Source organism: Onychomys torridus, chromosome 11, assembly GCF_903995425.1.
Source record: "Onychomys torridus chromosome 11, mOncTor1.1, whole genome shotgun sequence".
NCBI classification, from domain to species: Eukaryota; Metazoa; Chordata; class Mammalia; order Rodentia; family Cricetidae; genus Onychomys; species Onychomys torridus.
Genome location: NC_050453.1, coordinates 14,446,929 through 14,465,579, shown reverse-complemented (window position 1 = coordinate 14,465,579; position 18,651 = coordinate 14,446,929). Strand labels below are relative to the sequence as shown.

General features: G+C 43.1%; 1 protein-coding gene across 2 annotated transcripts; it reads left to right on the top strand.

Moving 5' to 3' along the window:
- Nucleotides 1-1,890: 1,890 nt before the first annotated feature.
- Cnih4 (cornichon family AMPA receptor auxiliary protein 4) lies at nucleotides 1,891-17,380 on the top strand. 2 transcript variants are annotated; one of them, XM_036202659.1, is made up of 5 exons: nucleotides 1,901-3,101; nucleotides 5,554-5,622; nucleotides 8,020-8,132; nucleotides 12,789-12,929; nucleotides 14,979-17,380. In XM_036202659.1, exons 1-5 carry the CDS (start codon nucleotides 3,033-3,035, stop codon nucleotides 15,004-15,006), a joined length of 420 nt encoding a protein of 139 aa, XP_036058552.1. In that variant the 5' UTR covers nucleotides 1,901-3,032; the 3' UTR covers nucleotides 15,007-17,380. The 2 variants fall into 2 exon arrangements, with proteins under 2 accessions (XP_036058553.1, XP_036058552.1); XM_036202660.1 differs by lacking the exon at nucleotides 14,979-17,380 and having other exon boundaries at nucleotides 1,891-3,101; nucleotides 12,836-12,929.
- Nucleotides 17,381-18,651: the final 1,271 nt, after the last annotated feature.

Sequence of the window (18,651 nt, the reverse complement as noted above, 5' to 3'; positions counted from 1 at the left end):
CTTTGAATCTTGCTGGCGACTCCTGACTCTGCCCTTCTCCTTCCCATCATCCTTAGTTTGGTCACCCCATCTATACTTCCTGCCTGGCTACTGGCCAATCAGTATTTTATTAAACCAATTCAAGTGACAAATCTTTACAGTGTACAAGAGGATTATCCCACAGTAAGGCACACAGGAGATGACTTTGAGATGAGGAACAAGCCACATGACAGAACATAGATTAATAGAAACAGATTCAAGTTGTAAGAAGTAGTTGGGGAAAAAAGCCTAAGCTAAGGCCAAATTTTCATAATTAATAATAGTCTCTTTGTTGTTATTTGTGAACTGGCGACCCAAAGGAAAGTCTGACGACAACCTGCATGACTGTCTGTGCACCATGCATGCATTGTTTTCAGAGGCCAGAAGAAGTCATCAGATCACCTGTAACTGGAGCTACAGACACTTGTTAGCCATCATGTAGGTGCTGGCAATCAAACCTTGGTCCTCTGCAAGAACTGCAAGTACACTGAAGCACTGAGCCATCTCTTCAACTCCTGGGTTTGTTTTTAATCAAATCTCTTCTGATAATCATTTGTAACCATCTTATTAATCACTCACTATTTACAGTGGAGGTACTAAGAATACCCAACAAAATATGCTGCCTTTTATCATAATATAGGGAATGACTGGCTAGGCATGCTTATTTGACTGCCTTTGACTTCTCAAAACTTTTTAATGTTTTTAAGTGTGTGGGTATTTTGCTTGCAAGTATGTATGGGTGCCATATGCATGCAGTGCCTGTGGAGACCAGAAGAAGGCATTGGATCTCTGGAACTGGAGTTACAGTTGTGAGCCTCCATGTGGGTGCTAGGAATGGAACCCAGGTCTTCTGCAAGAGTAGCTAATGCACTTAACCACTGAGCCATCCTTCTAGCCCCGTCCACCCTCCCCACCTATTTTTTTTTTCTTCTTCTTCTTCTTAAACACAGCAAGCTTCTACTGTCTTGGGCCTTTTCAGTCCCTTGCAAATCTTCCAACAATATTGTTTTCACTTCTGTGTGAGTTCCTCAGCCTGTTCTCTACCGGTGTTCAGGTGTTACCTCATGCCCTTCCAGGTGCTTAGAAGTGCTTTTAATCAATATGGCCTCCCTCCTGTCTCCCCCAACACTTCCCATGCAAGCTACAGTCTTGTGGGTACTTCGTATCTCTAAGGCCTAGAACAGTGCCTCACGTACAGTAGCTGACATGCACATTTCAGACAGTTGACTGAGGCATGTACAAGGTACAGTAGGAGTGTCATAATAATCTGGTACAGAAATCTTAACTGTACTTCTAACTTTAGCCTATGAACCCTCAATGAATCTACGGGTTTGCCATGTTGTCAGCCAAGTCCAGTTTCTTTGCCTTCATTCTAATTCTCTTACCTAGCTTCTCTCTTAAGTGACCTTCTTACTGATAAACTTGTTCTCCTTTCACACACATTTAACACACCAAACAGCCACAACAATATAGTTTTCAATGTAAATCTGATCAAAGTATTTCTTCTCTTAAAACTCTCTGGTGGTGTCTCAGAATGAAAGTTACATGGGCTGGGAAGATGGCTCAGAAAGTATAGGGGCTTGCTGCCAAGCCTGACTATATGAGTTCAGTCCCTAGAACCTACACAGTAGGAGAGAGCTTTTACAGGTTGTCTGTCCTCTGGCCTCCACATGTGCGCCTACCTATCTATATAAATACACTAAATAAATAAATGTAAAAAAATTAACAATGCCTGGACTGAATCTACCAGGTTGAGTTGAATCCTCAGGGGAGTCCTTGCCCTGGAGGAGATGGGAATGGGGGGTGGGCTGGGGAGAGGAGGGGGGACAAGAGGGGAAAGGACGGGAATCCGTGGCTGATATGTAAGATTAAATTAAATTATAAAATAAGAAAATTAACAAAAAGTTCATCCCCCCCAAAGTCTCCAAGGCCCTTGCCTTTGACTTCTTAAAACTCAATATCTTGGGCTTTTTCGGTCCCTTGCAAATCTACTAACACTATTGTTTTCAATTCTGTGTGAGTGCCTCAGCTTGGTCTCTGCCAGTGTTCAGGTGTTTCCTCACGCCCTTCCAGGTGCTTAGAAGTGCTTGTAATCAATATGGCCTCCCTCCTGTCTCCCCCCACACTTCCCATGCAAGGTACAGGTTTGTGGGTACTTCGTATCTCTAAGGCCTAGAACAGTGCCGCACATACAGTAGCTGTTCAGAAAATACAAGTTAAATATGTGGATGAGTGAGTGATTGACTGCTATAGTTGGCTTCTACAGGCTTGCTGAAGTTCCTTTTTTAGTGTTTAGTTGCTACCTTATTGCCTTATTACCCACCCGAGCCCTTGTTTGCTTTGTTCTGCACTTAGTGAAGTTCATGGTCTGTAGGGGTGTAGACTCTATTGGCTAAGAAAATGAATGCTGAGTAAAACATCGGGTTCTAAAAAGATCTTAAAATTCAGAGGTGAGAAAGCTTGCTGTAACCAAGAATAGGCAAGCAATGGGGAACAGGTCAGGAACTGAAGGGCAGAGCTCAATCTTGAAGCCAGGAGTGGTAAAGTTAGATTTGTATTTGAGATGAAAAGTTATAGAATGCAAATGAATAGAGAGCAGACACAAAAGCAGCCCTGTGTGGAGGCGCATGCCTGTGATCCTAACACTGAGGAGACCCAAGTTAGAGGCCAGCCTGGGCTACAGAGTGAGTTCCTAATGCACACGCACACGCCCATTCCCCCCAAACCAACAATGGTAGACGAGGAAGGTTGGAAGAAAGTTTTTTTTTAAAAAAAAAAGACAGAAATTTCATACACGGTGAGTTACTCCTTATTAGTGTCTGCGGGTTACCAGCAGTCAGTGGACACTCTATAAGGTTGAGGCCCGCCGCCTCCTACCTGCACCGGCACTAGTGGACTGCATTTCCCATCATGCATCGCGCCGGGAGGAGACTCCCGGACCACAACTCCCGGCATACCGCCTATCCAGGCGGCGCGGCCCGGAGCTGGTTTGACGGGCGGAGCGGCGGCGGAGGATGGAGGCGGTGGTGTTCCTCTTCTCGCTCCTCGACTGTTGCGCGCTCATCTTCCTCTCTGTCTACTTCGTATCCTTGCTTGAGGCGGGCCGGGGCCGCCGCTCATCCCCAGCGCTGCCGCCGGGGCAATGGGCGGAGGGTGGGCCCTGCGGGCGCCGGCAGGTGTGGGGTGAGGGGGCGGCGGCGCGGGCCCGGGTCGCGAGCGGAGGAGCCGCGCTTCGCCTCTGGCCGGCCTGACCAGCTTCCCCCGGCCGCCTCTCCTCCTGCCCTTGCCTGCCGGTGCCCCCGGGAGAGCGACGAGGTCCGGGGCGGGAGGTTTTGCCGGCTTCTCTGGTCCCCGGCAGCACCCTTGCCCCTTTGTCCTCGCGGGTGTCTGTGCTTCTGGGGACTCCCCACACCCAGGAGATGACTCACTCACTCCGAGAACCGGCGACGTGCTTCCTTCACGTGCGCTTGATCTTTAGAGCGTTTTTTAAAAAAGGAGTTACTGCTGAAGCATCCACAAAGTGTTTTTGATTGCCCCCAGCAGTGGGAGATCTGTAAATTCAGTAACTGCATGTGACTTAGTCCCCAGTTTCTAAACTTAAAAAAAAAAAAAAAAAAATCTTGTCCGTGTTAAGATTCAGTATCTTTTGTTACGGGTTTCAAACAGTGTTTTCCAGACCAGTAAATGGTGTCCAGCAGCCTAGCACTGCAGCAGGGTGGCTGCTTCCAGTTCTTGGGGGTCATAGTCTTTGTTGCAGCAGTGTTGTGATGCAGTAGTGTAATGCACAGCCCAGTTTTAAGTAATTACATGCAACTAGAAAGTGTACTCGGACTTTTGCATGTTACCCCCCTTTTCCCTAGAAATCACGTCCCCGTTTCTGATCAAATTTAACCTTTTGTTTGGCACTGTGCAACTTTAGGATGCTGCACAGAGTATATATCTTCCACTTTATTGTGAACTGACGGTTTGTTTTAATAGGAAAGGACAAAATTTGGAATTAGGAATCCTTGCTCACCACTGTATCTTACCTGCTTCAATTTTCTTTAGGATTGGAGATGATTGTTTCCTAGATACACACAATGAGAACTTGTGTTAAACACCCAGTAGTGGCTCCCCGGTTCCAGTTATTTAGCAGCAATTTTTACTTTGATGATTTCTAATGAAAAGAGCCCTGTATTTTATTACCTTTGAGGAACTGATTAAAGGGGCAACATCTCTTGCCTCAGTTCCGATGACCAATATTTATTTAGCTTGTAATGTAAGGAACCAGAGCTATTTGACAGCCTGAAATGCAATGCTTTTTATAATAATTACTATTTTTTTGTAGTTTGGAAAACTAGATTTGATCATCTAAAACAGTCTTGGTCTACACCAGATCATGTATATATGTACATGTTAATGGGAATGTTTAACATTGGTTACACATTCAGGGTGCATTTTGGAGAAAACTTACCACATTCCTGTGTTGTAGGATAGTTGCAGTAATAGCTTTACAGAGATTAGTTGGAAAATGGTCAGAACAAACTTCATGTAGACTACAGAGTGTGTGGAGTTTGAGTAGTGAAGAAACCTGCAGGGAAAAGGGGAGATGCAATCGGGCAAGAGCGAGGTGCAGGGACAGGCATGTTCATTTCTGAGTGATGACTAAGGAGCACCGGGAATGCATGGTTGCTTTAGGTTGTAGCAAGAGAGCAGGGTGGGAAGGAAGATTTAGATCAGACAGAAGAGGTGGGCAGTAGTGAGTCACTGCAAACTTTGGACATAAAGTGGCTTTAGGTCCAGGATACACAATTTCTGTTAAAAGTAAATTCCAGAGGTCTTTCGTTGATCTGTGGGTGTGGTTCAGGGGAAGAGTACCTCCACAAGGCGCTGGACCAAGAAAGGAGGGGATACACTCCTCTGGGGACTGCACTTAACAGTGTGTCCTGTTTGTGGAAAGTGCTAGACTATGAAAGTAAACGTCCTTTACTACAGTAGTGACCACGTGAGGCGATGACTGGCTAGGGTTATCATTCTGCAATGTGAATTTATGGGGAAAGCCATGAGTTAGGCAATACTTGGTTGAGGACATTTTACTTTTTACTATATTTTACCTTTTTTTTTTTCCTTTTGAGAATGTTAAATATATCTCGGCCTTGAAATTCCAATTCACTGTGTAGCCGAGGGTGGCCTTGAACTTCTAATCCACTCATCTCCTGAGTGCTGGAATTGCTTTCTGAAACATAAATAATATTGGTTGTTAAACAGGAAATATGTCTCACGACAGATGGCCCTTTAGGGTGAAGTACCTGCTGTTCAAAGACCTAGTTCTGCTCCCCAGCACAGGGAAAGTGGAAACAGAGAGGTCCCAGGGGCTTGTTGGCCAGTCAGTGTAGTCAAACAGCAAGTTTCAGGTTTAGTCAGAGAACCTGTCTCAAAAAAATAAGGTGGAGAGAAATAGAAGATTGCCAACGTCAACCTCTGGTGCATGTGCACACACATATACCTTACAAACACTAAAATTATGTATATATAATCCCTTATCTTGACCATCAGATCATTACATTGTCTGATTTAGAATGTGATTACATTAACGCTAGATCATGTTGCTCAAAATTAAACAAGGTAAGACATTTCTTTACTCATTTTTGGTTGAAGCCAATTCTTTTCATACTAAGTTTTATTATAGATAATCAACATTTGCATTTTTTTCTTTTAGGATCTTAGGTATTCATTGTAATGTTGTAGCTAGAACTGCTATGTTTTACAGTATTTTAGATCATGAAACTATGCTCTATTGTTTCTTTACTGTGCATGTCTCTGGTCGTCTTGTCTACATGAGGCTAATTGTTCTTGTTTTCTGTGCCCATACTGCCACCTCCCACTCATGGAAAAAACATTCAGTCTGCCTTTGGTTGAGTGAAAGAAGATCTTTCTTGTGTGGTTTGTGGGAAAAAAAATAGACTTGGTTAGTTAATTTGTTTTAAGGCCATTTTATATTTAGTATAATAAGAACTTCATATTGGCATAAATCCTCTTGAGTTGGAGAGTTTAATCTAGACCCAGGGAAACCACTTATCCCTGATTCATTTTATGAGATGGACAAAGAAGCTTTCTGGATAAAATTTCATGTAAAAATATATTGAGGGACATTTTTTGCTTGACTTGAAAAACAGTACTCATGTGACTTCTAAGTCTATCTTAAGTCTATAGGGAAAAGAACAAGAACAAGAACAGGAGGCTCAGAGGAGTTGGTTGTTAGTTATTCCCTACTAGAAACACCCGCTTCCTCACCTCTGTTGTTGTGGTCGCCATACCTGCCTTGTTGTATCATCTTTTTTTCTTTTCAGAGTAAGTTATATTCCCATACTTGTGTCATTATGATCTACTCTTGTAAAAAAAAAAAAAAAACAAGTCTTCATTGATGAGCCTCAGTAGATGGTGATAATATTTCCCTTGGACTTCCATCCCCAACCCCTGTAGTGGCACACACCGTTAATCCCAGTACTCAGGAGGCAGAGGCAGTCAGATCTCTGAGTTCAAGGCAGCCTGGGCTACAGAGCGTGTTCCAGGATAGCCAGGGCTACACAGAGAAACCCTGTCTTGAAAACAAACAAGAAAGAAAAAAAAAGGGGAAAGGGGCAATAATTGTCACATTTCTTTATTTCCTTATTCTTCTGTTTGCCTATTACTAAGTTTCCAGACACATCTGTAAGCCCTTCAATACTATTTTCTTTATAGTAAAATGCCAGGTATGGTAGTGAGTGTCTGTAATTCCAGTATTTAGGAGACTGAGGCCAGAATTTTGCCATGATTTTGAGGCCACCCTGGGCTTCATAGCAAGACCCTTTCAACTTGTTCTCCCCTAAATGCTAGTAAAAGATTAAAAGAATGTATCAGTTTTCCTCCCAGGGGGCCATTCCTTTTTCAGGCTCGCATGTCATGCTGTCCTCCAGTTGGCTGTTCTGAGGCTGTTTCATAGTTCTCATTTGGTTATGGGTCCCCTGATTTTTAACCTTGTGTCCTTCTTGGCTACACCTTCATTTTGGAGTAGGTTCTTGAGGTACAGCCAACATGTAGGAATTGGAGTTTGGAAATGTCTGTGTTTAAGCATATCTTACCTACCGAGTGCTGGGATTACAGGCGTGCGCTACCACTGCCTGGCTGTATCCTTGATTCTTTATCTGAGTACGGGGTTGTAGTCTGGCAGGTATTTTTTCTTTCTGATGTTAAAGACATTGCTTAGTAATCTTCTGTCATCCATTGCTATTCAAGTTAATACCCTTTTACTTTTAGTTATGTTTACGTGTATGGGCCACACATAAACATTTATTGTGGGCCATCCCCTATGGGTGCTCGGAAGCAAACTCAGGCCCTCTAAGAGCAGCCAGTGCCCTAACCATTGAACCATCTCTCCAACCTTCTATTTGAAAATTTCTCTTCTTATTTTGTTGTTGTTTTGAGGCAGAGTCTCACTAGGTTGCCCTGTTGAATTTGCAGTGATTTCCCTGCCTTCCTGGTGCTGAGATTTCAGGCACTTTTATCAATACACCTGGCCATTTATTTTAATTTTATCTTTTTGAATGGCATTTGCTTCCTCAGGATGAAGGAGATGGGGAAATTGTTTTGGAGCAGGGAGGACGGGGAGATATTTGAAGATGAACATTCTGACTGAAGAGGCATGTGTATGGATATGGCCCACACTAATTTAGATCAGGAGGCTTTGGCATAGTAGCGTAGACACTGGACTAGAAAGTAAGCAGCGCTCTGCTTCTTCCCTAGGTTCAGACTGTTTAGGAAAAAGTTTGAGACTTGGCTTAGGGTGAAGTAGAACTGAAATTTTAACGCTTCGTTTTAAGCTGTCACCTGATGGATATGCCTAGGGTGAGAAGTTGTAGCCCTGTCTGGAGCTTTTGAGTCTAAACTAAAAGCTCTCTGTACACTCATCAGTTTGGCCTAAGTGTCACGTTCAGCCAGGAAGACAGGTGACCGGAGATGTCATGCTTTGTCCTCTGCTTGCAGTGGGTCACACCAGAGTTGATTGGCCACACCACTGTCACTGTGTTAATGCTTGTCTCATTGCACTGGTTCATCTTCCTGCTCAACTTACCTGTTGCCACCTGGAATATATACAGGTAAGTATAGTATGCTTACTTGCTTACTGTTTTGTGACAGTAGTTCTTTTTTTTTTTTTTTTTGGGGGGGGGTTTTTGAGACACGGTTTCTCTGCGTAGCTTGCACCTTTCCTGGAACTCACTTTGGAGACCAGGCTGGCCTTGAACTCACAGAAATCCGCTTGCCTCTGCCTCCCGGGTGCACCACCACCGCCCGGCCAATGATAGTAGTTCTTAAAAAACATTAACAGCTGTGCCTGCTGGCACATATTTATAATCCCAGTGCTTGATAGTAATCCCAGCATTTGGGAGGTAGAATTAGAAGGACCAGAAGCTTTGAGTCTAGCTTTGGCCATTTAGTGAGTTTGAAGACATCCTAGGCTACATGAAACTCTAGATAAAAGAAAATAATTAACAGCATGTTCTACCCACAAAAAATATCCCAGTGATTGAAATAAAGAACAACAAAGTACTTACTTTATAAAATCAGAATAAATTATTGCTTACTTTGGTATATTGGACAGATAGTAGTTTGCATGACTCAGTCTTGTGAAGCACAAAAATCACATGTATAAGAGTAATATAGTCAGGCAGTTGTGGCACACCCCTTTAATCCCAGCACTCAGTGGGCAGAGGCAGGTGGATCTCTTGAGTTTGAGGCCAGCCTGGTCTTCAGAGGGAGTTACAGGACAGTCAGGGATACACAGAGAAACCCTGTCTCAGATCCTTTTCTTCTAATAGTCAAATGCTTGAGACAGTAAGGCCTTTATTTGTCTCTATAATACTGGAAATATCAAAGAAAATTGCATTTTAGTGCCTGCAAAGTAGGCATCTTGGGTTTGGGATTTTTTGTTTGTTTTGAGGTTTTTGTTTGTTTTTGCAGTGCAGATTAAATAACACTAAATTTTTTATATAAAAACTTTTGGAAGTAAGGGGATAGGGAGATGGTTCAGCAGTTATATTACATTATAAGAGTGCACACATATACAAGTAAATGACCAATTAGAAAAGACTTTTCTCATTGCTGTGACCAGAATGCCTTATAGAAATAATGTAAGGAAGAACTCTTTCAGCTTACTGTGTCAGAGCTCTCAGTTCATGGTTGCTTGGCCCCAAGCCCTTGTCCAGGAGGAGCCTCTTCACTGCATGGCAGCTGGGAGCCGAGAAAGAGGAGAATGGGAAAGGACTAGAAACAGCCCCAAGGACATATTTCTGCTAGACCACCTGCTGCCTGTCACCACTTCCCAGTAATGCCTTCAGAGTGTGGGTACATCAAGGGATTAATCCCTTGATTAGGTCACAGTTCTCATCATCTAATTGCTCCCGGAAACGTCACAGACACACTCAGAAGTGTGCTTTACTAATAATTTGGCCTTTCTTTATCTTTTATATTGACAATCAAGATTAATCTTCCTTCTATGGGCAGGTGTGGGGGTGTGGTGGCAAAAGCCTTTAATCCCAGCACTCAGGAAGGAGGCCTAGCAGGTTGATATCTGAGTTCAAGGCTAGCTTGGACTACAGAGCAAATTCTGGGTTATCCAGGGCTACTCAGAGAAAACCTGTCCTTGAAAAAGAAACAACAACAACAAAAATTAATCATCCCAGGAAATTTGTTCAGAAATAACCCAGGGGAAACACTTATTATAGTCAAGCTATTATAGTTTGTTATCTAGTGAAAAATTGTGGAATAATATTTATTTATTTGTGTGTGTGTGTGTGTGTGTGTGTGTGTGTGTGTGTGTGTGTACACCATGGAGGCTAGAAGAAGGTATGGGATCCCAGGGACCTGTAGTTATAGATGGGTTTGACCTGCCATGTGTTGTTGGGAACCAAACCTGAGTCCTGTGTAAGAGTAGCCAGCCAGTGAGTCAATACTTTTAAACACTAAGCCATTTCTCCTGCTCTGGAATTATTTTTATGTTAGTAGATTGCTTCTCTATTTTTTTAAGCTTTTATTTTGTTTATTGAGGGGCATAACCACTCATTGGCTGATTGTTAAATATAAAATACTATTAGAATGAAAATGGATCATGTGTGGTGGCATACATCTTTGATCTTGTTACTGGGGATGCAGAGGCACACAGATTTTTGTGAGTTTGAGGCCAGGTTGGTCTACATAGAGAGTTCTAGGACAGCCAGAGGGACCCAGTTAGACCACCATCTCAAATAAACAGAAAGAAAGGCAAGGAGTGCCAGTGGGAAGCTTTGTGAGTAAAGGTGCTGGCTGCCAGGCTTGACAGCCTGGGTCAGACCCCTGTAACCCAAATGATAGGACAGACTGAAGCCCTGCGAGTCGACTGTAACCTCATGTGTGCCATAACAGAAGCTTCCTCTCACACCTGCACTTGTGCTGGCACACACAGACACACACAGACGAATAATAAAGTAAAAAGGGTGTGGAAAAGACTAAAGAGTTGGGGCAGGCGTGGCAGAACACATTTGTGATGACTTGGGAAACTGAAACAGAGGATTTTGAATTTGAGGCCAACGTGGGCTACACACAAGATCCTGTCTCAAAAACCAAACCAAAGTCTCCTAGGACTGGCCTTGACCAGATTGTAAGGAATCTGTTCCCAGGATGAGGCTCAGATTAGGATGTTGGTATATATATAGGTTGTTCATGAGAAAGCAATAAGAAAAAGGAAAACAATAAATAAAAAAATTTACCCCAGGAAACATATGCTATGCTATAGAAAAGACTGACCAACTTTTCCACAGCTGAGACAGGAACTGATGGAGAAGTCATGGAGGAGTGCTGTTTACTGGCTTGTTTTCCCTGGACCACCCTCCTACATCGGTTGTTATTATTAGTCAAGAAAATGCACCACAGGCTTGCCCACAGACCATTCTGGTGGGGGCATTTCGCAACTGAGCTTCCTTCTTCCAAAACAACTCTATCTTGTATCAGTGTACCATATACTTTTACATCAACTTGACACAAGCTAAAGTCATCTAACACGAGGGAATCTCAATTGAAAAACTGCATCAAGCTAGGTGGTGGTGATGCACACCTTTAATCCCAGCATTCTGGAGGCAGAGGGAGCAGATCTCTGTGAGTTTGAGGCCAGCCTGGGCTACAGAGCTAGTTCTAGGACAGCCAGGACTACACAGAGAAACCCTGTCCAGAAGGTTAAAAAAAAAAAAAAAGTCTCTGTAAGATCAGACTTTAGGCAGAAACACCTGCAGGCCATTTTCTAAATTAGTGATTGACGGGGGAGGGCCAATTGTGGGTGGGTACATCCCTGGACTGGTGGTCCTGAGTTCTATAAGAAAGCAAGCTAAGCAAGCCAGAAAGCAGCACCCCTCCACAGCCTCTGCATCAGCTTCTCCCTCCAGGTTCCTGCCCAGCTTGAGTTCCTTCCCTGACTTCCTTCAGTGATGAACTGCGATATGGAAGTATAAGCCATATAACCCTTTCCTCCCCAAAATGCTTTTGGTTATGGTGTTTTATCACAGCACTAGCAATCCTAACTAAGACAATCACGTTGATATAAACTAGCCAGCACAGTAGGTAGGTCAGGGATGTCCTTGAATCTCTCACCTCTGCCTCCCAAGTGCTGAGATAACTTGCATGCACTAGCATGCTCACTTTATGCAGTGCTGGGGACCAAACTCAGTGCTTTGTGCATGCTAGGCAAGCATTCTACCAACTGAATTCCATCCACAGCCCTATCTACTTGACTTTACATTTACAGATTCTGGAAAGACATATAAAGATAAGTTCATGGTCTTTTCTGACTGGCCCTTAGCATGTCAAAGTTTATTTGTAGCTTGTATAAGCACTCTGTTACTTTTTTTTTTTTTTGCCATCTGGGATTAAAGGTGTGCCTAACCACAACCAGCTGAACTCAGGGTTTTGTGTATGATGGAGAAAAGCTGTTCCACTGAGTCACATCTCTACCCCACATTTTATGTTTTTAAGCAACTTTTGGAAATTGTTTTCATAAGCAGTATGTATTGAATAGAGAAGTATTCACTAGTATTGCATAGAGAAGGGCCAGGATACTGAGAGTTTAGAGAATGGAGAAGAGATTATTTTGTTGGAACAGAGTTGTATTAGTCAGAATGCAAAAGACACAGCTGATAAATGATAGTAGAACAAATGACAGGAATTCAGTGTGCTAGTTTGCAAGATGAGAGACAAGAACTAGGGTAGAAGGAAACCTTAAGGATCACCAAGGAACTTAGGTAACAAAATTCTGAACTGTAATCTTGTTGAGGCTGTTGGGAGGTGTTATTTGGATATTCAAGTAAAAATGCCCTCTATTCAGGTATGGATGGGCCAGTAGGCTTTAGGGGGAGTTTAAAACTGTGACACTCAGAGAAAAGGACAGGACATTGGGAAACTGTATGTGGCAAGAGTGAAGAGATCAAGAGACCTGGACGTGCAAGCAGGAGGAGGCTGTTTATGGTGCTGGGTTGAGACATGTATGTTACACATGTGGCTCAGTCTGGACGGCGAAGCCTAGGCATAACCATTGGTTCTCTCATTTTACATAAACACGTTTCTGAGAGCCAGGCGTGGTGGTGTATATCTGGAACCTCAGCACTCCAGAAGCTGGGTAAGGATGATCCTCAAATTCAGAGCTAGATTGGACTATGTATTGAGTTAGAGGCCAGCTTTTCAGTATTCATGCTGAGGTTTGATTTCCTTCTAATGTGTGTATCTTTTATCAGGTTCATTATGGTGCCAAGTGGTAACATGGGAGTGTTTGATCCAACAGAAATACACAATCGGGGACAGTTAAAGTCACACATGAAAGAAGCCATGATCAAGCTTGGTTTCTACCTACTCTGTTTCTTCATGTATCTCTATAGGTAAGTTTAGAGTCCTCTTTACAGCATATTGGATGCCATGCCTGCTTTTGGTTCATGAAGGATTATAGTACTGTAGGATTTTGTATTGGCATTGTAAAACTTCAGGGAATTATGTGGATTTATTATATCTGTGTAGATTTTTTTTTATGTATGTCATTAATTTAGTGTTCTAGCTAACCTATAATAAAATTTTCTAAAAAACCTAAGTTATTCCTTAGCTGTTGAGGCTATTAACGTGCTCTAAAACTGCCATTGCTAATTGTTTTCTGTCTTAGACTCTACCTGAGAGTGTTCACTGTTCCATTTCAAAATCTAAATGATTAGAAACTCTTATTCTGCCAGGCATAGTGGTATATGCTTTTAATTTCAGCACTCAGAAGGCAAAGGCAGGCAGATCTCTTAAGTTGGCCTACATAGTGAGTTCAGGCCAGCCAGGACAATATGATAAGACCCTGTCTCAAAAGGAAGAGAAGAAATAAAATAAAAAGGGAGTTGGAGAGATGGCTCAGTGGTTAAGAGCAATGGTCTTCCAGAGGACCCAGGTTTAAGTCCTAGTACCCTCATGGTGGCTCATAGCCATCTCTAGCTTCAGTTCCAGGGGATCTGATGCCCTCTTCTCGCCTCTGTGGGTACCAGGCATGGGCATGATGCACAGACGTAGATACAGACAAGAAGACTCCTAAGTAAACATTGAAAAGTACTTGTAGGTTTTTTGTTTGTAATGCTGGCTATCCTGGAACTCACTATGTAGTCCAGTCAGGCCTAGAACTTGTGGCAATTCTCTTGTTTCAGTCTCCCTAATGCTGGTATTCTAGGTGTGGACCACCACTCCTGGAAGGATAATGGTTTGGTCTGGGTTCAGTTATGATAGTTTTATGTGTGTGGTGTTTGCCTGCATTTATGCTTGAGTAGCACATTTGTGCCTGGTGCCTCTGGAGCCCAGAAGGCTTCAGATCCCCTAAAACTTGAGTTACAGTTACAAGCTGCCATACAGATGTTGGGAACTGAAACTGGATTCTCTGCAAGAGCAAGAAGAGTTCTTAAGCACTGAGCTATGTCTCCAGCCCCAAGATACTGATTTTTAAAAATCATTAATTTAGCCAAGAATAGTGTTGCACATCTGTAATCCTAGCATTTGGAGGCTAAGGCAGGAGAATCACAAATTCAAGACCATTCAGGACTACTTAGTAAGTTCCATGGTTCCCAAAGGTATAGCAAGATCCTATCTCAAAAACAAGAAAATAAGAGCTGGGCAGTGGTGGCACATGCTTTTAATCCCAGCACTCAGGAGGCAGAGGAAGATGGATCTCTATGAGTTCGAGGCCAGCCTGGTCTACACAGTGAGTACAGGACAGCCAGAGCTGTTACACAGAGAAACCCTGTATTGAAAAGAAAAGCAAACAAACAAAAAACCCAAAACAAACAAACAAAACAAGTGGGAGTAGCTTTGAAGGGGCAGGGTTTTTGGTTTTCGGTTTTTGGTTTTTTTTTTTTTTTTTTTTTGAGACAGGGTTTCTCTGTGTAGTTTTGGTGCCTGTCCTGGCTCTCGCTCTGTAGACCAGGCTGGCCTCAGATTCACAGAGATTTGCCTAGCTCTGCCTCCCAAGTGCTGGGCTTAAAGGCACGTGCCCAGCCATATTTTATTTTTAAAGAGTTTATTGTTATTTTTAGTGTATGTGAGTGCTCACGGATGTGGATATGTGCATGTGAGTGCAGGTGCCCTTGGAGGCCAGAGGCATTGGGTCCCTTGGAACTGGAGTTACAAGTAGCTGTTGTGAATGAGTGTTTTTAACTGCTGAGCCATCTCGCTAGCCCCTGCTTATTTTTTAATGACAGTACCAAATTGGTTTTAGATTTAGCTCTCCCTATCGTCTCCATTTGCTTATTGTTTTAGTGGAAACATTAGAGGCTCTTAGCTGAGTATTCCTATTAGGTTTAAGTGACTGCAGTGAATATTTCTTGATGAACCTGGGGATGCAGGTCTGAATGGACCAGATTCCAGGAGAATCCTAAGGAAATATTAGTAATTCCAGTTTCTTCTTTCCACAGTATGATTCTAGCTTTGATAAATGAATGAAGCTGGAGAAGCCGGGGTTGAAGCCAGCCTGTACTACACTGCACAAATGAGGAGCCAGACACTACTTAAACCACTCTTAAACCGTGACCATAGCAGTATATATTTTGGTCTTTGAACAAAAAAAACCTATTTTTGCTGTATTTTTACCATATAAAGTATTTACAAAAAAAAAAAAAAAAGAATTGAGTTTTTGTAGATTTCTGATTCTCACCCCCATCACGTGAAAGTGTTTTGTGTCCTCTGTGGCTGTTTGGTAGAGGTAGGAATGTGTGCCAGCTTTGCATGCCAAAGAAATAAGGACACACCCAAAAGAGCCCTTACTAGATGAGGTCTGAAAAGCCGGAGCAGAGAGCAGTACAGCTAATCTGGACAAGAGAAGAACGTTAATTACTCCTCTTGTCTATATTGTGGCAACTTCATGTTAATGTGGCTTAAGAATTTTAGGGACTTTTCAGCTAAGTCTTTCAACAGAAAATGACATTTTAAGATAGAATTATTTCTTTGCAGTATTTGAAGGCATGTGCCCAGGTTCAATGTAATTCCTGCTTGCAGAAAGGAAAAATAAATTTTAAAATCAAGATTTCTATCAAGAGCTTTCATTTTAAAGCTTGTATCTCTATAATTCCATACCCCATCCTCTCCCCACCCCTGCACACACACACAATCACTGGCTCTTGCCAGGCTTTATTTTTGCATCATAATTGTCATTTGTATTTCATCTCTTTAGTAATATGTTTTAATGGATTTGGAGAGGTGACTTGCTCGAAGCCTCTCGGAATGAGGAACTCAGTCATTGTTAGTGAAATGGCCATGAGTCCTCACTTGGTGCAGAATTAATTGCACCTCCTTTCCCTTGCACTGATGACTCCGTGGATTGGGAAACCAGTACAAGCCATTGCATGCTCTTGGCAGTAACTAAGGGCTCTAACTCTTGCTCTGGATGAAGCAGCTAACCTCCTAGTCCGTGTGCATCGGATCTTGTGGTGTGAATCTGGCAGTTCTTTCTCCGTCCTGTTCACTTTGGCATGATGGACCTTAATGGCAAAACAGTGTGTGGTTTCCCAGAGCAAATGTTTAAATGTTGCATGTGTGATTGAGAATTGGTAGAAGCAAGAGAGCCAGGAAGCTAGATTCCCTGTCAGAATAGGAGCCGAGCTTTGTCTACATAAGAAAAAAGGATTCAGGACGGCTTGCAAAGTAAACTCAGTTCACTGGGACTCTGAAATCACAGAAATTCTCTCAACAGTAATCTTGTGTTTCTGCTTGGGAACGGGCTAAGGAGCTGTAACACAGGAGTTACTTTGTTTCCAGCTTTTTCATACCTTTTCTCTCTGGGACACCTGCTTAACACCCCCTACCTTCCTTTTCCTCTCCGTGTGGCTCAAGCTTTTCAGACAGACCTGTTGAAGGAGTCATAGAGCTGAGACAAGCTATCATACTTACCGTGGCTCCAAGGGCGTGGGTTCAAATGTTTCATCTTCTCCAGGTATTCTTAGTGGAAACTGAAAGCAATGTAACCAGGCACCTTTGGGCTGTCACTGTTAGGTGTAAGCTGCTAAGGCTGGGCAAATGAGAAAGCTGCCTAGTCTTTATCAACCACACTTCGTTCTGAAACACTAACTAGTTACCAACAACCCCTTTCTTTCTCATATTGCGTGTGTATATCAAAGCCAGGAAAGCGATTGGGAAAGTCGTTCCTCTGGACTTTTTGGAGGGAGGGGGATGCTTCTGGAATGCTGAAAAGGCCAGAGCAAGCCCTGGTCCTCAGTGGCTGTGGTTGGGCTGATAGTGCTGCTGTACAGTGCTCAGAGCATTGCAGGGACCTCCGAGTTGTCTGTTCTAGCATTTTCATCTCCAAGATGAAGACAGGCCTAGGGATTGTCAGAGGTCTCCAAAGTGTGAACATCTCAAGTCCAGTTCAGTTCAGTGTCCTCCTGTGCCCTCTGTAAAGGCTCTAATGTTGAGAGCCTGGCCAGTGCAGACTGCCATTGGGTGCCCCTATGCTGGCTCATGTCCCCCTTTGCTTCTAGACTTTTAACAATAGCACATGACTGTTACCTCTCCAGAGCTGAGGAAGTAAGACCCAAGATGCAGCCCCACTCATCACACCTAGCAGGTCCCTTTTCATGCCTGCTACACAAGAGGAGGATGTAGCAAGAACCCAGAGGCTTCCCCTACGTGGTCTAACTTTAAACCTCTGAACTGTCTCCAGTGGGAAGTGCTGTCTCTTGTATGCACTTGGTCCCTCTTTCTAGACTGTGCGCTCCTGGAGAGCAGAGTCCACTCTGCTCATGTTTGTGTTGTCTACCTTTCTCTCCTGGCGCCTAATACAGCGCCTTGCACACAGAAACAATAAATGGCTGTTGAATAACAAGCTAATCTGATTGTGGTGTTCTATTGCTCTTTCATGAAGTCTGACTGATGTCCTTTAATTCAGAGAAGCAACAGAATCAAAGTCCACCACTATCTCTTTCTTCAAGGCAGTTAACTTTAGAAGTATTTTTTACATGACATTTTTATTTTAAATGTATTGTTTTGCTTGTATGTATGTCTGTGTGAAGGTGTCAGATCCCCTGGAACTGGAGTTACATTTGTGAGCTGCCATATGGGTGCTGGGAATTGAACCTGGGTTCTCTCGAAGAGCAGCCAGTGCTCTTAACCACTGAGTCATGTCACCAGCTCAATAATGTAGTGCACACTAGAAGTATTGTAAGATCTTCTGAGCTTATAAGGGGAACTTGTATTGGGTTTCCTTTAGACTGCTGAAATTAATTTTGCTTACAAGTAATATTTTATCAGAACTTGAGGATTATCACATACTAGGTGTAATTGTCCCTCTCTAATATCTAGATAAACTTTTTTTAATAATGCAGAAGTAGCCAGACAGTAGTGGTACACGCCTTTAATCTCAGTGCTCTGGAGGCAGAGGCAGGTGATCTCTGAGTTTGAGACCAGCCTGGTCTTCAGAGTGAGTTCCAGGATAGACAGGGCTGCACACAGAGAGAGAGACCTGGCCTTTGGTGATGGTGACGGTGATGGTACAGAAAAAGGCAGAGGGTATGGTTCTGTGTTAGTGTAACTTTCTGGTATGAGCAAGGCTGTAGGTTGCATCTCCAGCACCACAGAAGGGGAGAATTTGAAATTGTGCGTTTGCCATCTAGGTTCAGCATTAAGTTTTTTTATATGTATAGGTGTTTGGCCTGCTTGCATATCTGTGGACCACAAGTGTGCAGTGCCCCTATAAGCCAGAAGAGGGCATCAGATCCCCTGGAACTGGAGTGACAGATGGTTGTGAGCTACCAAGCGAGTACTGAAAATTGAACCCCTGTTCTCTCTAAGAGCTAGTGCTCTTAGCTGCAGAGACATCTCCCTAGCCTGCTTATTTATTTTTAGAGATAAGATCTGTGTCCTGAGCTGGTCTAGAACTTAGAATCAACCAAGCTACATCCTAAGTTTTGTCCTTTAAACCAAACATGTCATGTACTATAATTGAGTGAAATATTTTTGATGTAAAATTAGTTAGCAAGGCTGTTCAAAAAATGGCTCTCCTTGAGGATTTTCTGCCAGGAGCCATCCCCGGCAGTGTAAGGAGTCAGCGGGAGAAGGAAGTGAGCCAGGCCATGGTGGTTGGGAGAATCTTGCAGC

Excerpts from the sequence above, each read along its gene's own strand:
- Cnih4 (XM_036202659.1), top strand. The coding sequence starts at position 3,033 with ATGGAGGCGGTGGTGTTCCTCTTCTCGCTCCTCGACTGTTGCGCGCTC. Across the intron at positions 8,133-12,788 it reads GCCACCTGGAATATATACAG|GTTCATTATGGTGCCAAGTG; the intron begins GTAAGTATAGTA and ends ATCTTTTATCAG. Across the intron at positions 12,930-14,978 it reads TTCTTCATGTATCTCTATAG|TATGATTCTAGCTTTGATAA; the intron begins GTAAGTTTAGAG and ends TTCTTTCCACAG.